The sequence below is a fragment of the Mauremys reevesii genome, linkage group 16 (genome assembly GCF_016161935.1).
Source record: "Mauremys reevesii isolate NIE-2019 linkage group 16, ASM1616193v1, whole genome shotgun sequence".
In the NCBI taxonomy this organism is placed as follows: Eukaryota; Metazoa; Chordata; order Testudines; family Geoemydidae; genus Mauremys; species Mauremys reevesii.
The window spans coordinates 32378540-32401664 of record NC_052638.1 but is presented as its reverse complement, the minus strand read 5'-3'; the positions used below and the strand labels follow the sequence as shown (position 1 = coordinate 32401664).

Here is a 23125-nt window from a genome sequence, read left to right as displayed (position 1 = left end):
AGAGCTCTAGGATTGAGAGCCAGTTGAGAGAGCAGGGAGTTCTGATTAGTACTGAAAAAAAAGTTAAAAGCTGAGATTTTTTTCCCTGTAGAATCTCCTCCCCTCATTCTCTAACAGGTCCTGCTGGGAAACAGGAGCTGGATTTTAAAAATGCTACCAGGGATTCCATCCAACTGCTGTTCCACAGGGCCCAAGTGTGCTGCTGTCAGCAGACGCTTTCTCTGGCACATACCAAACCTACAAGTAAATAGCCACATAATTTCACTATTGTCAATGTGCCCTCCCTTTCCTGTATTACCCCCATCCCCCACTCCAAAGCCAGTCTTTGTTAGAGTTGCTGATTTGTCATGTCTCAAGCGATGGCTTCAGGTCTTTGGGGTAGGGAACTGGCCCCGTACAAGTTTTAGGAATAAAAGTAATTTTATTACTTCAAGTATAAATGGATAAATAGTAACACTTCAATACAGCACTCATCCTGAGGAAAGTATGAGTGCAGAATGGCAGCGACAAGATAAGTTAAACAGGACGATCGCTTCCAAAATCACATGCTTACCACAGACTTATTTCTGCACCAAGAGCTTTCAGCTTCCACATAAGTCATCAGACTCTACCAAACCCCAACCTGATTAACACACGAGACAGAAGAACAACGAATATGACAAGATTTACAGCACAGCAGCCCCAAGATTCCTCTTTCTTGTATTAAAACATTTGTTTCTGCAAGTAGGCCTGATACTTCTGCTGTTAAAGTCAATGGCAAAGAGTCTGACAGTAGATGGGAAGTACTTCAGGCTGTGATGAGAAGCAAAGGCCTACACCGCTGCAAGTTGTGTTCTGCTAGAGGAGACACCCCACCACCTTTCAGTGTAATAGGGTAATACAGATACACTGCCCCTGGCCTGTGGTTCTGTGAGGCCATCTAAAGGTGGGTGTTCTCCTGCCCTGTCCGTATAAACTGCTGTTGGCTAGAATGGCCAACAACCTTTTCCACACTCTTAATTATCACAGGAAAGAACAGGACATCAATTTTTAAAGTTCACTTTCTTAATCTGCAATTGCAATATAGTACATTAGCCAAAAGACTCAGAGGGTGACTAAAAATATTGGGTCTCCCTGATGGAAAACCACTGACGTCAGTGGAGTTACACCTGTTCTGAACATATCCCATTGTCACTTTCCTTATGTACAACTACAGCATCTATACCAGTTCTGAAAACCAGACAGAAAGCCAGCAGCTCCTTTCAATAGACACACTTAGAACATAAACTCTTTGGGGCAGGGACCAATTTTGTACAACACCTAGCACAGTGGGGCCGTGGTCCATGACTTAGGGCTCCTAGATGTTATGGTATAACAAATAATAAATAATAGTAGCAACATCTATAGTAGCAACATCTACTTGGGGAATCCAGTTCATAGGATGCCCTGCATACAATATATAGTCTTAGATTTAATAACAATCTTCCTTCTTCTTTCCTTCCTTGTTTGAAGTCAGTGATCAAATGATCACTTTTTGATTTCTTATAATGGGTGCCACAGTCAATTGTTCCTTTGCTCAAATTTGATGTAAATGATTTCTATCGACCTCTACTATTCTACATACAAAAACCTATCCCAGAACAAAAGAAGTTTCTTCTGGGATTTTTGTTTTCTTTTTTCTCCAAAATTAACAACTCCTTCGAATAGACAACTTCACTTTCCCTGAACAATACCTCTTCACGTCGCAAGAAATGTCTGCGTTTGAACTGAAATTTAACAAAGAAGTCCTTAACCACCCTCCCATAATACCTCCAGTTCCACAATATTCAATACCATTCAGCACCACCTCTTCCTGAAGACAGCGTCCTGGTTTACTGCCAATGCCCTTGATCAGAACACACAGGCATTTACTTAGAAAAATAGCATTAAACGGCTGACCATGGCAACAATATCACCTCTCTTGCCAGAATACACTCACAGAGGATGCTTGGGTGGCCCTGAACACTTAAGTGCATTTTTTTTCTTTCCATCCCCTCTGGTACATTAATTTTTATTGATAGCTTATAGCTATGGCAAGTGGTCTTGGTTTTACTAACTTGCAGGACAGTAGAGCATCACTGATGTGAAAACACAGAACAACAAGCTGTCTAGTCACTGGTTCTTGTATTTCATTTATTTTCTACCACATTCTGTTTAGTTAGAACAGAGGTGGGCAAACTTTTTGGCCCAAGGGCCACATCTGAGTATAGAAATTGTATGGTGGGCCATGAATGCTCACGAAATAGGGGTTGGGGTGCATGAGGGCTCTTGCTGGGGGTGCAGGCTCCGGGGTGGGGCCAGAAATGAGGAGTTCATGGTGTGGCAGGGGGTCTGGGCTGGGGCCTCTTGCTGGAGGTGCAGGCTCTGGGTTGGGGCTGGGGATTAGGGGTTTAGGGTGCAGGAGGGTGCTCTGGGCTGGGACTGAGGGGTTCAGAGGGCGGGAGGGGGATCAGGGCAGGGACAGGGGGCTGGGGTGCAGGGGAGTGGCTCGGGATGCAGGCTCTGGGCGGCACTTACCTCAAGCAGCTCCCGGAAGCAGCATCATGTCCCCCACTCCAGCTCCTATTCCGAGGCACGGCAGGCAGCTCTGCTGCATGCTGCCCTGTCTGCAGCCAATGGGAGCTGCGGGGGCGGCGGTTGGGGCGGGGGCAGCATGTGGAGTGGAGCCTCCTGGCTCCCCTATGCGTAGGAGCCGGAGGTGGGGGACATACCACTGCTTCCGGTAGCCACATTGAAAGGCCCCCAACCCTGCTCACTGGCTGGATCTTGAGGGCCAGAATAAAATGGCTGGCAGGCCGGATGTGGCCCATGGGCCATAGTTTGCCCACTCCTGAGTTATAACAACAATTGGGTGCACTCTTTGTACTTTCTTATGTAATTTTTTTTCTAAATTTCACTGAAATTTTAGTTAATTCACTATCTAGACCTTGATACAAAGTGTAAAGGATTTGTGAAATGTACCAATTCCCCCATTTCCCCTCATCTCTTATTCACAGACTTGTGTGTGAGAATTGTGCAGCTGTCTACTTATCTCTTGTGTAACTGATTTAATAAAACACCGAAAAACAACTTAGCCAATCATTTTAATGAAACATTTAATCTGCGGGGGGAAAAAATAACCTGAAAGTGGGGATACTCTTTAGCTGACCAACACCTACATCTAGCTATTCTAAAGCTCACAGTACTAGAGCATAACATCAGGTAACCCCCAAACTCTGGCATTAGTCGATCATACTGAGTTTAGTTCCTATGAAATCTCATGAGACATCATGTTAATTGAGAGTGAATGCAATACCTGTTTTTTCTACATATGTGACATGAAAATGACCTTGTGTTCTTACATAGCCACACAGCTGCATATACAGTGACAAGAAATCTGGAACACACAGACATTGTAGAGTCAAATTTGCATAAGTAACACACAAATGACTAACGTTTATGATCTTTGCAAAAGAGTGTAAAACAAAACACAAACAATTAACCTTCCATTATAAAAGCATCGGTTATCATAAAGGGACTATTGTGGTCTTTCACTGTGCATGAATTATATCTAGTGCATTACATGCTAAGCTTCATAGAAGCAAGGGAATAGCCCTGTGCTGCAGGTATGCAAAAAGAAGGGTGGAGAAGAGAGCACAAGCTTTGACCTCCAGTTTCTAGAATGTATGGCTGCCTCCTGGGTTCACCATTTGTCCCTACTGAACTGACTGCTCCTAACAGCACCAGTGACTTCAAGAGAACTTAAGCATTGCAGAAGTGCTGTCCTGAACAGAGATGATTTGCTGAATTGAGACCTTAGCATGCAAGTTCTGTGGGGAAGAACTTGTTATGTCTTTGTTATGCCTTTGGGTACCACTACAATACAAACAGTCATAGTCATTAGTATCTAAAAGATCAAAACCAAAACAGGAATCTATCAAGCACACATCTTTATGGACACAACCCAACTATCACTGAAATCAATGGGAGACTTTGAATTGATTGTAATGAGAATTGGATCAGGGTCTTATTGAATAAAGAGGACCGAGGCCAACAAAATATTATTTCACAAACTTCTTGTTTCCAAATTAAACAACAACTCTAAGTGCAACAGAGTAATTATCTAAACTACTACCCATTTGAGTTACCTATACAAATTACAATTTGCCAGAGATCTTTACAGAGAATGTCATGTTGCAACACATTCCAAGTACAGTAACATTATTTCTTTGTTTGTCAGGGTAGAATAAAAGAGTGATCATTTTAGTACCACTTGCCACTTCCAGGTGAAAATGAGCATTGACTTTACTATAAAAATGCAGCATGTGTGTGTGAATTTCATTTTGTAAGATTTCACTTAATTTCTGTTTGCATACTCTGTTCTTTGCTTATTCTAGGTGTTTGAATACCCTGAAACATGCAGTGAAATCATGTTAATCAGTATTTTCAGAGATGAATACTATCTCCATCAAGGAAAACGATAGTGTGCGATTTCTCTGAGCCTGACTTTCAGCATTAAGAATCTATAGCAAAACTTTGATAAATCACAAATTATGTTGACACAGAAAAATTTTAATTTTGCCAACTGCACTGAGCACTACAGAATTGGTACTAATGATAAAAACTGAGTTTTAGCACATCCCGTTTTTAATTAATTTTTAATACTGAAAAAAGGTTTTCCTTTTAACCACAAGTGCCATTTCTTCCTGGTGAAAATCCCAAAGGTACTTTCCTCTTTTCTTGAAGGCATAATTTCCTTCTAATTAATTAGAAACTGGGGGAGAGAAGGAAGGGAGTGGGGAGTGTAGAGCCAAATTTCTTTTTTGCCGCTCTTGCTTCCTTGTTTATAAATGTCAGCCATAGATTTCTTTGTGGGGAAAAGAAAAAAAATCTGTTTTCTAGTGCCAGTTTATACAATAAGGCCCCAATCCTGCAGAGATTTGCAGATTTCACACACGGCGAGTTGCCCCATATAAGTCAATGAGGCTGTTCACAATTCATGAAGCGTATGTCTACAATACAGAGACTATGCTGCATAACCCCAGGGTGGAGACAAAGCTTGCAGTGACAGAAGGGTTTTTTCTGTCAGGTTTGGTCTATAGTACAAAGTAAGGATGGTGTAAATCACACGAGCGAAATATTAACTTTGGTGGCTGTGGGCTGATGGAACTTGTGTCCAGCCAAGTTTGTAGTGTAGATATGGACTCAGGCTATGTCTACACTAGAAATGCTACAGTGGCACAGCTTTAGCACACCTGAGCAAGTTAACTTTCTAGACCAGCCCTCAATGCAGGAACACCTGCAGAAGCACTTTCCCATTGACATAGTTGCATGACCACTGTGGATTATGTTGGCATAGCTGCATCCGTCAGGGGTGTATTTTTTCAGACCTCTGACCACTGTAGTTATGCTGATGTAACTTTCAAGTGTAGACCAAGCCCAAATATTTGCAAGATCACAGCTTAAGCCCTCACAGTAGGCCCAGTTTTGCTTCCTTTGAAATTAATGGCAAAACTCTCAGTTCATTTGATGAAAGTGGGATCAATGCTGCATCTTTGCTGCCTGACTGAAATGAAACAATTAAAAACTGTTTTCCAGGACACTTCTAGGTTTAGGGTTTTTGTTTGTTTGTTTGTTTGTTTTTGGAAGACTGCATATGAACAGATGAATTTTACAGGGAAACCTGCCACCTCCAAAAATTCCAGGCTATCAGTGTGTGGCATATCCATTTTAATATGTACTGGGAAACATATTTTAACTGAACTGGGGAAAAATCCTTTCTACCCAATAAGCAATACCAAGGGATAAATGGAGAGAGAGAGAGGAGGGAGATAATTGTTTTGCAGTCATATAAAAAATCTTGGCAAATACGTCTGCTATACTTAGATTTAAGTGCAGATACTGTAGATTTTTTGTCACTCGCTTCCTGAGTTTTGACTTCCTATGTCAGTATAAGAAGCGTTAACATAAACATCACTGAATTGCTAGAGAAAATTTGTATTGTCTGCCAGATTCACAAATTGAAATCAATCTTCATTCTACTCCCACCAATACCAATTTTGCCAAAGTTTCTGCAAAGCAGACACAACAAAATATGGTCACTTTTCAGGTCATCTGTGATTAAATTCACAGCATTTGTCTTGAAACAAAAGTTTTTTCTTTTTCTTTTTTTTTTAATCTGCCTGCAACATATAATTTTAGTCAGCTAACACTAAATTAGACACCCACTCAGATTTATTATGATAAGAACATTCAATAAGCTAATTTCAAGATGATGACTCCTATAAATTCTTATAATTTATTATTTAGTACTTTGGTTTTTAATCATTAAGTACGTGAAGACTTTGTAGGTCAAACCTGTATTAATGAAGACAGTAATCTATTTTTCAAACTCTCTGCTCCTCACCCACCTTTCAAATTGTAAATTAACAGAAATATCTTTAAACATATGTAGAAGAACAAAAGGGAAAATTGGAGGAGGGGGAAGAGATGCAGCACGATTTAGCTAATCATTCCTGAGAGTTTGTCTGTTAAATTATTGACTTCTTCACAACTATCAAAATGACAGCCCAAGGTACTACTGAATTTAAAACAAAAGAAATTATGACTTTGTTGAACAGTTTTAATAATCCTAATACAACATCAAACACTGAATTAAAATTATGCAAACATAACCAATAAAGTTTTTATTAGATTGTTACATTAGCACAAATGGGGTCATTTAGAAGAACTTTCTCTTCCTGTCCACACTTTTCTGAAACTAAAATATTAATCAAATGAATATTTTACAAAGCAAGTAATGCTATTTGAATACGACTGCTCTTTTACTCATATTCATTGCTAAAGTGTAGAATGGCTAATGATTCTTTTATAAGTTTGGTACTGTAGGGAGCTTTACATTCTATACTGACCTCTGACCATTTGAAATTACCATTCTGATTCTACAGATGCTGGTCCTTGGTACATATTGACTTTCTAGTTGTTACACTACATCTGTTTGTTTTTAAATCTAACAATTTATTGTCCTCCATTCTCTGGTGCATTTATCCCCTGCAGGACATTTAATCCTTACAGCAACACTGGACAGTCCTTCAAAAATGTATTGGTACAGTAATTTGGAGCCTACAATATTTGAGTATAATATAGTTAGCTATTTAAGAATGTTGTAAATCAGTTGAAACACATTTTTGGAAGAGCAATTACTATTACGGATCTCCTTCACACACAACATATTTTTGCCTGCTGAGGCAAACTTAGTGACACATTTGTGACTTCAGAATAATAGTAATGTCATTTCTTTTCTCAATTAAGAAAGCTCTTCTGTCATGTGTATAGAGTAAATGAAATTGATAACAGGACATAGAATGCATCTACAGAAATTTATTTGGCAGAAGTTAAAGTAGCAGTAACCTAGTTTACAAATATTTTTCTTAGTCTAACCTTTCGACAGTGAAAAATGTAAAGGGTCCTGGGAAAATATTCAGTGGTTTGAACAGATCAAAGGACTCCAGGGCTTTTGAAAATACTTTTGATTTTGGGTATTATTTGACAAAGAAATCTATTCTCCTTCAGATTTATAGTCAGCAGCCATGCACTACAGAGCCAGGAATACAGAAAAAAACCCAAAACAACAAATTGAAGAACAGGCTGTTCCTCACCAACGCATCAGGTACAGGATAAACTGTCAACAATTACCAGGCTGTAACGACAACTCTATCAACACAAAATGCATCCACACAGCCCCTTCATCTTCACTGTTTCCACATTTATAAGGCCCACTGAAAAGCTAAAGGCCATTTTCAGAAGGGAAAAAAAAGAGGAGAGAAAAAATAAACACACCTGGGCCTATATGTGACTTGGCTACACATGGGTCTGTTGAGTGGCATAGAAGTATGAAAGGTTCTCCCCCCCAACAGCCCCAGCACCTGCACTAGCCTACAGAGTGGCCGGAGTACATTGGAGTGAGCAGGCTGTACCATTCTATGACCTGGTGTAACCTGCATATATCTTCTCTGCACACTGCATTGTTTCCAGGAGGGGCAATTCCCCCCAGCCCCACCTGGGAGTGTGGGGCGCTGCCCTGCTTTCAGTGTGAGCTGGGACTTCAATGACAGATGTGCCTCACTGGGTTTATGCAACATGGAAAAGACACTACAGAAGGCTAAAGGAGGCTTACATGTATTGAAGCAAAACTTTAAGGCCAGAAGCAGGGGCACTGGGGGTAGGAGCCATGGCCCCATCACTTTCTACTGGCTCTAAGGGCGAGCAGCGGGGAGAGGTGAGAGAGTGGAGAGGAGCGAGTGGGGGATGGGGCCTTGGCGGAAGAGGCGCACACATCATTACAACTGGCATCCCTTCTTGCAGTGAAATACCCTCTCACACCTAGAACTGACTCCTCTACAGCAGAGTTGAAGCATTCTCGGGAACACTGCCTTTCTGTTGCTCTTACTTGACCTGTTCTGTGGATAGAAAATTTCAGTAATAATGAATAACAGCCAATAATGTATTATATTATAATAAAGCATTTTCATCCTAGGCCCTCACAGCAGTTTGCAATCACTGGTTAATTTTAAGCCTTAATACACCCTTGTAAACACTATGCCCATTTTACAGATGCATAGAAATGAGTCTCAGAAAGGTTATGTTATTTGCCCAAAGTATAGCAGATCAATGGTAAAGATTGGGATAAAAATCCCAGTCACTGTCATCAATTACAGGGACGATACTGTTCAAATGCTTGCATATATATACTCACGCATTTTATTACATCTACATGTATATGGGCATACACAAATGGCTGCCCTTTTAAAATAATTTATGTCCTGCTAAATAGGAGAGTTTTACTACAAGGATTCAATGTTATTCAGTGGAATTCAACCAAGGTCAGGATTGTGGGCATGTAGTTATATGTTGAGGAATACATTAGAAGAGTTATTTAGAAAATAGCATATGCAATGTTCCCAAAATATGCAAGCATGAGGGAGGAATAGGCTAAAGTCCAAGAAAAAGCTCTTTGCTCACACAACTGTAGCCTAATCTGGAGAGATCACTTCTAGAGGGTACTTCCATCTCAAAGCTTCCTGGCTCCCCTTGTGTTAACTTCAACAAGGGTATTGTCTAGTGGCATTTGTGATGACAGCTTTGTGATATCCATCCATATTCAAGCCTTGAGGCAAGTTGGGACAGCTCCCTTTATTTCTGGGAGGTTGAAATTGCTTGCACCAGGGCTCAGTTTGGCCCACAGACCCCTCTCTGCTAAGGTCTAGACTGAGATCAACAATCTTTTCACAAAGACCAAACAGCTGAGAGATGATAACTTTCAATCACAACTGACTTGGGCCATATTTGACCTAATGATCTAGAAGTGAATGTCTCCTTAATCCCATTACTAATGCTTTGAGTCATCCAGTTCCCCATTGTAAAAAAGTCAGTTAAATACCTTACAAAGTTATGTTTTAATCTGAGAATATTAATTACATTTAAAATTACAACTCCACCATGATTTATAACCTTGCAAAAACTATTGCATTTCCATATGTGGTTTAGCCATTTTCACTTTTATATACCTATCATGTTCCATTGTTTATTTTCCTTGATTGATGGTAGGGCTTTGGAGGTTTTCCATTATGAGCTTTATAATTATCACTGGTAATAAAGAAGCTCTTCCTATTATATTCAGTGAGACTGCCCAAATTATTCATTGTAGACCATTGGTACAGGACTACAAGAAAAATAAGAATTTATTTTCAGGCTCAGGCATGTGCTAGATAAGCAGATGTATTTATTTCTCCATGTTTCAAAAGGATTAAGGTTTGGAAAAATAAATATCACTTAGCTTGTCAGCACCCAGAACTTTATGGTGCTGAGTTTAGAGTCCCTTTTCCTCTGCTAAGTATGACAAATCTAAAACCCCATTACAAATAAATAAATAAGGGGGGGGGGGGACAGGAAAAATCTCAACTATATCCTTACTCAGCTAAAGAAATGAATACTGTATATTTCAGCTGTTAAGCAGGTTTACAGAGCACACTGCACAAAATTGTAACTTGGCTTTATCGGTGTAATGTGCTTATTTATAAGAATATTACAAAACTCCAGAAGTCCTTGACCCTTGGCTATTCCAAGAGCTCACTGAATACATCATCTGGGTTTTGCTTAATTACACATAATTAGGAAATGTAATTATGCTTTCAGTGTCGCTCTGACATTCGGAGCACAGTGGACAGTAAGAACACTGGTAGGATTGAGTCCTTGAGAGAAAAATTAAAAATAGAAGCCAACCTCTAAAAATAGGGAACTTTTTGAAAGGTCAGTAAATCAAACATATCAAATAATCATAAAAAAATTGCTCTTGGCAACAGGAGAATATTTGATACAACAGCCTTTATGTTCAGAGCATCCATTAATGATACTCATTTGCATCAACACTCTGATAGCGTTACTGAATTGTTTTTCCTCAATTACTTTGATTTGCTAACTTTCTAATATATATATATATGATTTTTTTATCATTATTCCATACTTTAAATGGCATCCCTTCCACATATTAGTAAATTACTTCAATTATGTCATCTGCAAGAACTATAACATTTCATTCATGTGTTCTTCCCAGGCGAGCGCTGCTAATGCACAATGATTATGAATGTTGTTTGAAATAAACTCATTCCCAGAGCAAAATTTACATGCCTTAGTAACGTGGGAAGGCAGCTATTTCACGCCTTGATGATTGCCCACCAAACAAAACACCAAGTAGATTAATGCAAGTTGACAAAACAAATGCAAGGCAAACAGATCTGATCCCATACTATCTCATATTTCTTGTTGTTTATCACATTTTAAACTTACTGTTATAGCAACTAGCTACAATAAAATAATACACTCCATTAAATATATTAGTAATGGTAATGCATGCTTAGTGCCAAGAATTAGAAATGATTTACCAAAGTGTAACTTACTCACACATTATTTGGTCTTTCACTGGGCTTTGCTCTTTAAACTTCCTTGGTAGTAAACATGAGGCCATGCTCTCTAACGAGCCCTGAAGCTGGATGCGCAGATCCGTTTTATGTACAGGTCTTGAGAGAAGATTTGTATTTTTAAAATACAGTCCTCACACCTAATGGTGTCAATACCCTGTACAGTTGTAGATACCTCCGCCCATAGGATGGGTTTAGATTCCTGTCATTGCAGGAGAACTCCTTGTTCTGCCACTGAATCACTGGCTACCATTTGACAATGTATTTCCAACCCCACATCCACCTCCTCCCATTGTGTGGCTCTGTCCAGCAGGGAGAAACTGTAACTTTGCAATTGTTCAAGTAGAGTAGCTAGGCTCCTCACTGGCCCTGCACTGGGGAGGGAGCATGTGCTGTGCTCTTACAAGGAGAGTGTCATCTGACTGACCAATGAATGATGTGGATGTAAGTCAACCCTTCACTTGATGTCTTTGCTTGTGTGAGTGAGACCCACAAAATCTCACAAGATTGACCTAAAATAAGGAGATTTAAATATATATTTTTTTAATGACACACTTTTGGTTTGTCTTCTGGTTTGTGGCCTCCACGTGATGGTCCCCAATGTCTATCAATTTTCAACCTGTAATGGTCATAATCTTAAATGTATGCAGAATGCGCATGCACAAAAAATGCAGGACACTGCTGCCCTGTGCACCTGTTTCCCAACTTTGCTCCCTCTCACTGCATAGCAGGCTCCCCAGCTCTCAATGCCAGGATCCTGCATCTTCCTACACCCTCAACCTCAACTCTCTGCACAGGATGGGGCTTCCCCTGGGCTCCTACCTCCATAAACTTCCTCTCACTGCACTTTGGTGGTGGTAACAGTGGTGGGGGCTGACAAGACTGTAGCTGCAGAGTTCAGAGAAGGAAGCAGTTTCCTGTGCTATATCTGCCCCAGGGCTCTGGCCCTTCAGAGCATATAGGGATGCCCCAGTATTGCAGATACCTGCTACTGCTGCCTATGACACAGCAGCTGAAGGGAAAAACTGCAGGAAGCTCAGGCAAAATTCCCCAGTTTTCTATGTGGGAAAAAGTATTAAACATCACACAGCATGTTTACCATTCTAACATCCTAAATGCACGAGTAACAAAATATTTACTTACCAATTATTCTCTATTTTTATTACATTCAACAGTGCCTACCCCTAAATTTCATGGACAGTTGGAACTGGACTAGATTCTCTCATCCTTTTCCTAAAGTGCTGTGCTGTGGTGTTATGCACCTAGGGAGCAATCGGGGGTAGGGTGGGGATGGTGGCAGGGGGCCCAGTCCTCCCCCTTGGCCCCGACTGGATGCAATGCCACTCACTCAAATTTGGCCTGGTCTCCCTCCAGCACGACAGGTAGGGTAGGGGACAGCCAGGCCAAACTTAAGTGAGTGGCAATGCAGCCTGGTGTAGGGGATTGCAATGCCACTCAAATTTGGCGTGCCTGCATTGGCAGCACCTGCTTGAACTCGTAGACCTCACTTTGTTCAAGAAGGGACTGCATGAATTAAAGCACAGTGTGAAGCAATCCCCTGTATAGGTGTGCATAGCAGTTTATCACATTTGGCAAACACTTTTGAATCCTGCAGAGAGCAAGCACTATATATAATTTTTATAGCTTTAATAATATTCCTTGCATATTTTATATATAAATACACCTCTACCCCGATATAACGTGATCCGATATAACACGAATTCGGATATAACGCAGTAAAGCTGCGCTCCGGGGGAGCGAGGCTGTGCACTCCAGCAGATCAAAGCAAATTCAATATAACGCAGTTTCACCTATGATGCGGTAAGATTTTTTGGCTCCCAAGGACAGCCCAAGGACAGCCTTATATGCAAGGAATATTATTAAGGCTATAAAAGAGATTAGGTATTATTACTGAGAGGAATTTTTTGTATTATTTTTTAAACAAAACTGTAGATAATGATCTAGAATCAAGATAAATTATTACTTAAGTAAGGATAGTAACTACAGTGTTTTAACTGTTGTTTCAAGAAGCTATAATGACTCTTTTTTTGATATTGAAGCAAATTCTTTAATTAACAACACATACTGAAGGCAATCCCTAAGCCCATTTTCTCACTACAGTGCAGTAATGTTTTAATGACTCTGACTTTTTTTCTGAGAGGACAATATAAAAGTTATAATAATTTTGTTTATAAACTGTCCCTGACATTGACAATATAATTCCTTAATGAAAACAGTTCCCATGGCACACTTTTGCTATGACCCTTCATTGCAAAGACAAGAGACAAAGACAGAAAAAAAGTAAAATAAAAAAAAAATATGCACTGGCAATTATGAATGCACTTCAATTAACAATCATACATAATGTTTATTGCAAAAGCTTAACAGCTCCCCGTGGCTCTAAGGGGTAAAGTGTTTATAGCTGTGGACGTAAACTCACCAACTATGTATCTGTTGCATTTTCACACAAGGATGTTTACTTTACAACAATTTTTTAATCAAAAGCAAGATTAAATAAATTTGTTTTGATTTAGGGACGATTTAACTTTTCTTGCAACTCCAAATAAGGAACAGATGAATCCAGCAAGTTGCACAGTTAGGGCAAGAAAGAAGGAAAAATTCTGCCACCCTTGAGAAAAAATGGTAAATCAGATCTTTTGTATTTGTCTTTATGAATTAATCTGAAGACCTCTGGTGAATTATCCCCTCAAAGAAATTCTTCAGTGCTCCGGCAAAGGAAATGGTTTCTGAGTTCCTTTGAGTATGCTCCCTTAAAGAGCCAGCCTCTGTACAAAACTTTTCCAATATGTAACATTATCTTGCAGTTTGTGGTCTCACAAATAGGTTTCCAGCATGTTATGAAAAGTGTCTTCTCTAAGTGTGAGCTTTCTTTTACAATTAGATTCACTGGGTACAATTTGCATTCTGTTAGCAGCCAGGACTCGGCCTGAAATGAAGACAGCCACTCAGACTCAATTGTGTTCATTTTTCTTTAACCTTGTATAATACTGAAACCAAGGCTGCACAAATAACCAGCATTAAGGGCATGATCAAAACAGGTCTGTGATCTAAAAGAAGACATGCCAACAAAGAAAAAAAAATCTTCATATTCCAGCTCTGTAGTCTAGGCAGAGTTTTAGATTTCAACAGATGTATCTAGCAAGACATTTGGCTTTTAATCTGCAAGGCAGGTTATCTAAAGCAATTACAGTTAAATCTTGTATGTTGGCTCCCACATTTCTCTTTTGAAAACTTTCTAAAAATAAAGAATACACTCTTTTTTAAGGAAGAATTGTTTCTAAGTAGGAACTGCTTCTGTTACGCTCTGAGCCAGGGCTGCCCAGAAGGGGAGAGGGGGGCAAGTGGGGCAATTTGCCCCAGGCCCCCTCCACAGGGGCCCCCACGAGACTATAGTATTCTATAGTATTGCAACTTTTTTTTTATGGAAGGGGGCCCGCGAAATTGCTTTGCCCCAGGCCCCCTGAATCCTCTGGGCAGCCCTGCTCTGAGCAGAGCTCTACTAAAGCCCCACAATTTGGCTCAGAAATAAGGAGAAAAAAAATCTCTCGCTGCACCTCAAGAGTGCTCAGGTTTAGAGCAGTGTCAAAGGCCTTTGAACAAGCTTTATAAATGACATCCATATTCGTCCATTTTTGACTTAAATTGCTTTTGGTTCAACAGCATGCCGCACTGAATTGCCTTGATGCAATGTCATATGAAATGACATAAAACAGAAAAAAACACATTGCTAGCTAGGATTAGGAAATAAAGGAGTCGCGGCCCTCGTTCACTTCAGTAAATGTTGGAGGAAATGAAAATGAAACTTCTGTTAAAAGGTAATCTCTAGGAAGCTTGATAAGAGCAGGTGACATTTTACGAGTCTCAAGTTTTTCATGTTATATTTAGCAGGTACAATGAAACAATTTACATATAGCACAAGACTTCTCATGTTCCTTTATGCTTTTTCTGAGTAAAGAAATGCATTTTGCAATTTCTTAGGTTCTCATTGTATAATCTGGGCTTTAATTTCAGTTTCATCCAAGAGGAAAGAATCTCCCCCACATCCTCTCTCAAATAGACAAGACTCCAATATTTTGGAGGGATGTTTTGACCTATACCAGTTCTGTTACTGGTCACAAATTTCAAGTCCAGGTGGTTAGTTATCTACGTATGTGTTAGGACCAAGAATAGTCACGTCAGGCAAATAAATGCTGATTTAGCCACCTCACTTTTGTCACCCAGCTTTCAAAACTGGGCTTTTCATTAGCATTTACGTCTTTCCCTCTTGGTTTCCACATTCCCTCCCTCTGTGATTTTTTTCATTCCAATGTAATTTTTCTCATGTCTGTCTCTCATCCTGTAGATATTAGTCTCTCTCTGTCCCCGATACTTTATTTTAATGTCACTGTCTTCATTCTGCTCTCTTCGTTTCATGCAGTGCTGCTGTTGTAGCCATATTGGACCCAGAATACTGGGATGAGCATTGTAGCCATGTTGGTCCCCACAGAGACTCTGGGTAAGGAGATATCTTTTATTGGACCAGCTTCTGCTGGTGAAAGACACACACATTTGATCTCCACAGAGTGTTCTGGGAAAGGTACTCTGAAGAAGAGCTCAAAAGCTTGTCTCTTACACAACAGAAGTTGGCCCAATAAAAGATATTACTCCACCCACCTGGTCTCTCTTGTTCTGGAGTTCCTCTTTACCAGCAACAGAGGAAAACGATCACTCATGCAACCCTACTTGTGATCCAATTCCTGTACAGGAATTTGAATCATGCAACCTCAGTCCATTTCAAACTGCTTCTCCTGGGGGTACTTTCCTGTGTAGGAATACTGATGATACTGATGATCACTCTGAGGGGTTTGCCTGCTGGGCAAGCTCTATGAGGGTACCTAAACCCATACCCCACAATAGTCATCATGAGTGCCTAATTTAATTCCCCCGGTAACAAGAACGTTGGTATTTTCTGGACAAGTTAGAGAAGGAATTGCCATAAATGAAAGAGATTAACAATTAGAATTGCTAGCTAATTACAAGATCTGTGAAACAGCACTTCCCATAGAACATCTATAACTATTTAATAGTCATACATTTAACAACTCTACAATACAATTTAAAAAGGAATGTGGTTTTCTACACACATTGTTATGATATCAATTGAGTGTGTCTCCTGAGTATTTGAAAACAAGGGACTTTTTAAGTGTACTTGTGATTTGGATGCTTACTGTTTCCACGAGCTCAGTTGCAGTAGTTAGCATCTTTCATGTTTTATGCAAATAGATATAGCTCAAGGGTTTACTCATTGAAACAGATTTAGAACTCAAGAGTTATACACTTTTAAAAAAGATTAATGTCCTATAGCCACACAAAGCTCGCCATTTTCATGGACTCATACAAGGTCATTTCCCCCCAATAATCAATAGAATATTCTGAATACCCAATTTATACTTCATTGTTCAGTTTAATAATCCTTCTAGAATACCAGCCCTTAAGTGCATTATGTGGAATAGAAATTAAAGATGAGCCATAGATAAAAATCTAGCATGAATTTATTAGAAGCATCTTCTAAAAGTAGCCTGCACTGATCTCACTTAAATCAGTTTTACACTGCTGTAACTCCAGAGTGACTTCTGTGGAGTTGCTCTTGCTCAGTAGTGTAAATAAACGCAGAATTAGTCAAGACTCTACCTTACAAGCTACCTTTACCATTCGTATTTGCTTAAATCTCTCCTGGACAGCCCCACTTCCTTACCCCATCAGGTCTCCCAAAATCTTTACAACTATCACCTGGCTCTAGCTCCTGTGATATAAAGGTGAGGGCAATTAGGTTGGGCTGAGTCATGTAACAACAAGGAAATCTAGGTTGAACCTATACATTCTTTAAGGCCAAGAGGCTAAATCGGAGATTCTAATTCTGAATCTCTTCTTCATTATATTTTGGTTATATTCCCCTAAACGTAATAGTATTTCAATCTTTTCAATATCATGCACACTAGATAATACAAAAAGCATTTTGAAAAGACCTTCCCTGAAATAACACTTCATTTTTTGACTGGGGGCAGGAAAGTTGAGTTTGAGATCATTTTAGTACGTCAGGATGGAATTTTCAAATAGGCCTAAAAAAGTAATGTGACCAAGTTCCATTACATTTCAACAGCAGCTGGGTGCCTAATTCCGTAGGGTGCTTTGAAAAACTCAATCTCAATTTCCTGTGCCGGAAGATGCCAGATGAACTGTAGAGTGGCATGCTTAGTCTATAGGAGGATGGGCTGGATTCAGCAACTCCTACTCTATGATTACGGACTAGCATTAATGAAATCTTTGGAAGAGTCTGCATATCTAACATTCCAGTTGCAGATACACTATTACAATAGCAAGTGGTTTGTTGCAGGAAATAGAAAATTGGCAAGAGTCAGTCTGAAGTGAACACACAGGTAAAAACCGTTGTTATTATGCTAGTAGCTTCATTTCACCAGTTTCTTCCATGGCTGCTGTAGGGCCAGACTTGCAAGTTCGCCTTGTTTTTATGTTTTTACTTCTGTACAGGACAACATCTGTAGCAAGAAGTTCAAGGAGAAACATGACACATTGCTAAGCAAGCACTGAACTAGATTATGTTTCTTTAAGTTCAATAAATAGCATTTATATCCTTTGATTTGTAGTAGTTTCTACAATACACTTTAGTTAGTCTAATATTTATGACAGTAACAATGTCTATCTAAGACATCCATTTAATCCCAGAGTTTTATCTGAAAAATGTCTGTTACATTTATGTTATAGACTTTAAATGGATGTCTTGAACAGACAAGGAGTTCAGGTTTGAGCTTGGCTATTTTTTAGATAGCTTCATAGCGCTACATATCCACATATCGAAGACTGCAATTAAGCTAATACTGTGAGAGGAGCCTTTAAATTAAATAAATCCCTGGCTCTTGTTTTCCTGTGACTATATGTCTCCTATATTGACATTGTGTTTCTCTTTAAGATAACATGTAGCATTTTGAATGGTGAAATCATTTCCCTACCTTAAAGGCAGCCAGTAGAGGTATGGTGGTTTGCCACGCATGGGGAGTGGAGGCTGGCTATAGGAAAGCTATTCTACGGGTGCTGCAACATAGTACAGAGCTGAGCTGAGCTCCATGATGGCCCACTCCCTGGCGTACATCGTGGTGAGGTTGCCTGTGGAAGATAGGGCTGGAGGATTGGCAACTGGGTCCACAAACCACATGAATCCACTGTCTAACAAACCCACGTATCAGAACAGCAGTAGAGAAGACAGAGTGCTCCATACTGGCTATAGCCGGTTGGCTCTGTTTCATATCCCCGTGTCAAAGTGACTGAGGTCAGTACAGACACAGTTTTCAAATATTACTCAAACTGCTTGTGTTTCACATGGCCTCTAAACCCATTTGCACATGCAAGTTGAGTGTTGAGAGATTCAGCTACAGAGTTGTGCACAGGAAGACACACGTACAAATTCAGATGCCGCTTGTGAAAGCGTGGCTCTATAAATATAATACATGGTAACTCAAATACAACATAATTTATTAATTTAGGATGGACCAAACACCAGTGGCTTCAGGATTAGGTCAATCTTGAACTGTACTATGTAGTGGTTGGATTCAAATTTAGAAGATCTGTGTTCCATTCCTAGGTCTGGCAGAGACTTTTAGGTGGATAAAACTTACCTACCACACAAGTTTTTTTTCTCTTTTGGGAGCAAGAAAATACATAAATTATGATGTGATCCTGATTAATGCATCACACAGATGCAGAACAGACAGATAAGCACACAAGATCACAATCTTCTCAGCTGTGCTGTAAAAACCTCTTCAGTCTTCTTTAGTTCTATCAAAATCTTGTTACAAGCATACTACTAGTCTACCATCTAAAATACATGCTTCAATATAGTGATACATTTGTTTGCAGTGATCATTACAGTGCTTTTGATTAATAATTAAAGAAAAGATGCCTAACCCAGGAGGAAATCTTAGAACGACAGAAACATCCATTTATGATGGCAAGGAGGTAGAGTAGTACAGTTATCCCAAGAGACCAGACACAGCTCAGATGTTATCTCCAATACACTGATGCCATTCTGCACTGTCAAATAAAACTGAACAGCACAATAGAGAGATGTGACCAAAACTGTCAGCACCAATAGGTATTGCAAAAATTGCATTAGGAAAATGGATGTACTAAGATTCAATTTTTGGATTATATAAAGGTTTAATTTGGTGACCTTGTAGATCTCCTGTTGGAGGGTGAAAGAAATGATTCCCTAGTATTTTTTTTTTAAAAATCATCCATGTTATGGCAACATGTATTTATATCCTTATTTGTAACACAATAGACTGAAAACAAACAAACAAAATCTATATAATAAATGAAGTGACTTTTTTCAACTGTACCTTCTTACAAATTATGAGCCAGATTCCTGCTTGGATCTGCACTCCATTATTTGTACATGCAAAAAATTAACACCCACTGTCCAAGTGCAATTTTATTATTACAAGCACTATACCAATAAATGCTCAAATCAAGTTTATAAACATGCGCACATTTCCATGTGCAGAGACAGAGTTATTGAAAAATTGACCCTACAGCTCAAATGGATTCTAAAGAAGAATGTAAGTGCCATTTATTATTATCCTGCATATCTTGCCATCCTTGAACTGCATCAGATCTACAGCTTCTGAAGTACATGTTCACATTTAGAGGACACTAATGTTTAGGCGATATTTCTTGAAACATCTCTAAAAACACTTATCATACAGTTAGGTTATATTTTCCTACTTTACGGGATTCATAAACAGAATTAATCATCCTGTGTTTGAAAAAGAAAAAAAATAACAAAATCATTTCAACGACTGTACAACCTTCTGCGTTGTCAAAATGCTTCATTTGGTTGCCAAGATTTCACATTACAAAGGGCATGCTGATAATGGATTTAATTTGGATTACTGTGACCTTATTTGAAAGTAACCCTACAGAAACCGAGCATACAATATAGAAGAACCAAATTCAGAACAACACACACACACACACAAAATGGCAGCATGGCAGGTTCAACTGCAGTTTCACTTTGAAAAGTGACTCTTTACTAATGATACAGTGCTGATTCTTGCTTAGATTGTCTCAAGGTCTTTCAGATCAGCTTTGTTCATTTCAGAGGGAAAAAGATTTTTTTTCTAAATAGCAGTACAGCAAACTTCCCTGGGGAACTGACAGTCGGATTGGGGCTCTCTACTGGTTCATGCATTTGTGTACAACAATATTGCAGAAGTGAAACTGAAGGTATAACTTGGCTTTGGAATTGGAGTTAAATTAACAATTTGTGTTGATGATGTAAGAGCCAGAATAGACTCCAGTTCCCTCTTAAATACTCTAGGTGTGTGGGTGCTGCAGTGAGAGCAGGTAGTAAACAATAGTATAAATATTTCTTCTCCCCTAAGTAAAGCAGAGGTAACTCTGAATACAAACTGGGAGCAGATCAGTTGAGTAAGGAGATACCATGTATTAGCAGGAGTACTGTAAGCAAGACATGAGAAATAATTCTTCTGTTCTACTCTCTGCTGATAAGGCCTCAGCTGGATTATTGTGTCCAGTTCAGGCGCCACATTTCAGGAAAGAATTGGACAACTTGGAAGAAAGTCTAAAGGAGAGCAACAAAAATGATTTAAGGTCTAGAAAACATGACTTATAAGGAAAGTTTGAAAAATTGGGTTTGTGTAGTCTGGAGAGGAGAAGGCGGGGGGGGCATAAGAACAGTTTTCAAGAACATAAAAGGTTGAAGCAAGGAGGAAGGTAAAAAAAATTCTTGTTAACCTCTGAGGATAGGACAAGAAGCAATGGGCTTAAATTGCAGCAAGGGCGGTTTAGGTTGGCATTAGGAAAAGCTTCCTGTCAGGGTAGTTAAGCTCTGAAACAAATTATCTAGGGAAGTTGTAGAATTTCCATCATTGGCTAGACAAACACCTGTCAGGGATGGTTTAATTATTACATAGTCCTGCCTTGAGTGCAGAGGACTGAGTTAGATGACCTCTTGAGATCTATTGCAGTCCTACACTCCTAAGGTTCCATGATTTTAAAGTATTCTTAGGGAGGGGCGGGGGAGAGACCACACTTTATGTTTGATCCTGATGAGTGTTCATCTCTCCCAATGAGTTTAGTAGTAGGGAAAGGTGCTCAGTACCTGCAGGATCAGGCCCCTTACAGGGATGCAACAGACTCACTAGTACAAGATAGAGGTATGATGTGCGATCTTGCAAATGAAGTGCATTCAAAAGAGACACTAACATTATATTCTTAATAACAATTGTAATGGCTGTTCATGATTATTTGTATTGACCATCAAACAGAAAGATGGCATTGATGGACTATGTAAGATGACAGTTAGCATACAAGAGAGAACAGTAAATATCATGTTGAGTTGCCCATATGTATTATAATGTCATCCCTTGGAACAGCTATACATAAGGCTCTGTCAGCATTTCATTTATAAACCTTGTTTTCAAGAATATTAAAATTCCGCCGTAAAATTGTTCTGGGTTGAAACTTGGCATATATTTTTGCCTAGGAATGCTGCTTAGCAACATTGTATTAAAAGCACTGCAGGGTTACAGAGATCTCTTTGTAACCTCCATTTTGGAAATGGGGGGAATGCCATGTCTCAGAATGGGAAAACAAATGATTTTTTGTGGTTTAATATGCTTTTTTAGGGTCATACTTTTAAAAAATCCCAAACCAAGCAGGAAAGTATGAAGATTGCAATTCTTTATATACAAAGAGCTTGCTTTGGACTGTAGCCCTTAAGTTATATATTGTTTTCTTGATTTTTATTTTATTTTTAAAACAAGCTAGGCCCATCGCTTTGAGCATGTCATCCCGCCTTTGAATTTCTCTCCTGTCTCTCCCTTCTCTACTGCATCAAACCTAAGCTGCATGTATTCACTTTCTAGACCAGCGGTGGGCAACCTGCAGGCTGCAGGCCACATACAGCCCATCAGGGTAATCCGCTGGCGGGCCGCCAAACAGTTTGTTTACATTTGTATGGCCGACCACAGCTCCCAGTGGCCGCAGTTCGCCATTCCCAGCCAATCAGAGCTGCGGGAAGTGGCAGCCCGCACATCCCTGCAGCCTGTGTCATTTTTGTTCCCTATTTGTACAGCACCTAACACAGTGGTGTCCTGGTCCATGATTAGGGTTTCTTGGTGCTGGGGAACTGTTAGTGTACACCAAAAGCGTCCATCAGGACCAGTTAGTGCACTCTAGAATTTACACCCCGTTAGTGAGGACTAAAGCACAGTGTACACAAGTCCTTAACATACCCCAGTGCAGTCGATCTATGTACGTTTATCATGCTTCCAAGACTCTACAGTGACTAGGCACAAGGGGGTGAGTTAAAAGTAGGAGAAAATTAACTCTGAATTTTTTCTTATTTTTGTTGGTTTAAAGCAGAACCTTCACCATATTTTAATGTGTTTTTTTATTTCCTGACACACATTTCAGATGGAATGAAGATACAATAATGTGATAATCGAGTGCCTTCACAGAGCCCACCAGTGCATTATGACTCCAACATGCAGAATGCAAACATCTGCTGGCATCATTAAACCATGTCTGTACTCTACATACCAATACTTGACCCCGTGACCATTTCTACCATTAGATTTAAATGACCTCAGCAAAAGAGCTGAAAGGCCAGAGTATTAATTCACAGAACCACAAGCTCAATTTAAGATTTAATTTGAGATAACTAAGAGCAACTGAAAGTGTATTCAAACTTATATGTGTGGAATAAAAGATCTTACTCTGTTTTTTAACTTAAATATAAATTCAATTTTTTTGTAACAGATTTATTCACAACTTTACAAACATGGCCCAGAGTTGTTGGGGTTGTTTTTTTTTTAGCAGACCTTTTGCTTAATAACCAGCATTATGATGATGCTATTTAGCAATTCTCCCCTCCCCCCAATTTATGAATGTCTTCCCTTTAGGGATTTCTCTGCAGTCTGATTATATCCCTAAGGGGAAAAATGCTTCATTTATGAGCTATTCCCACCATGTAGCTTTGAAATGCTTACTTTTATTCTAACTTAAATTAGCTAAAAGCCTGTTTGTTTAACCATGATGGCTTTAGATCCAAA

At 39.4% G+C, this 23125-nt stretch overlaps 1 protein-coding gene and 1 long non-coding RNA gene across 8 annotated transcripts in view; one reads left to right on the top strand and one right to left on the bottom strand.

The window, feature by feature from the left end:
• Window positions 1–23125, bottom strand: part of WWOX (WW domain containing oxidoreductase) — a 635942-nt gene that overhangs the window by 208592 nt on the left and 404225 nt on the right. The window contains exon 9 of one of the 7 annotated variants that reach the window (XM_039503876.1): window positions 8000–8456. The exons of the other annotated variants lie outside the window; for them this stretch is intronic. Within the exon in view, the coding sequence (XP_039359810.1) occupies window positions 8337–8456 (120 nt within the window). The 3' untranslated portion in view covers window positions 8000–8336. Of the gene's footprint in view, window positions 1–7999; window positions 8457–23125 lie in introns of those variants that run through there. 7 annotated transcript variants of the gene reach the window in all.
• LOC120384817 lies at window positions 125–23125 on the top strand. Its single transcript, XR_005589124.1, has 4 exons — window positions 125–243; window positions 7570–7666; window positions 13508–13616; window positions 22488–23125. It is a non-coding gene; the product is annotated as an uncharacterized LOC120384817 (long non-coding RNA).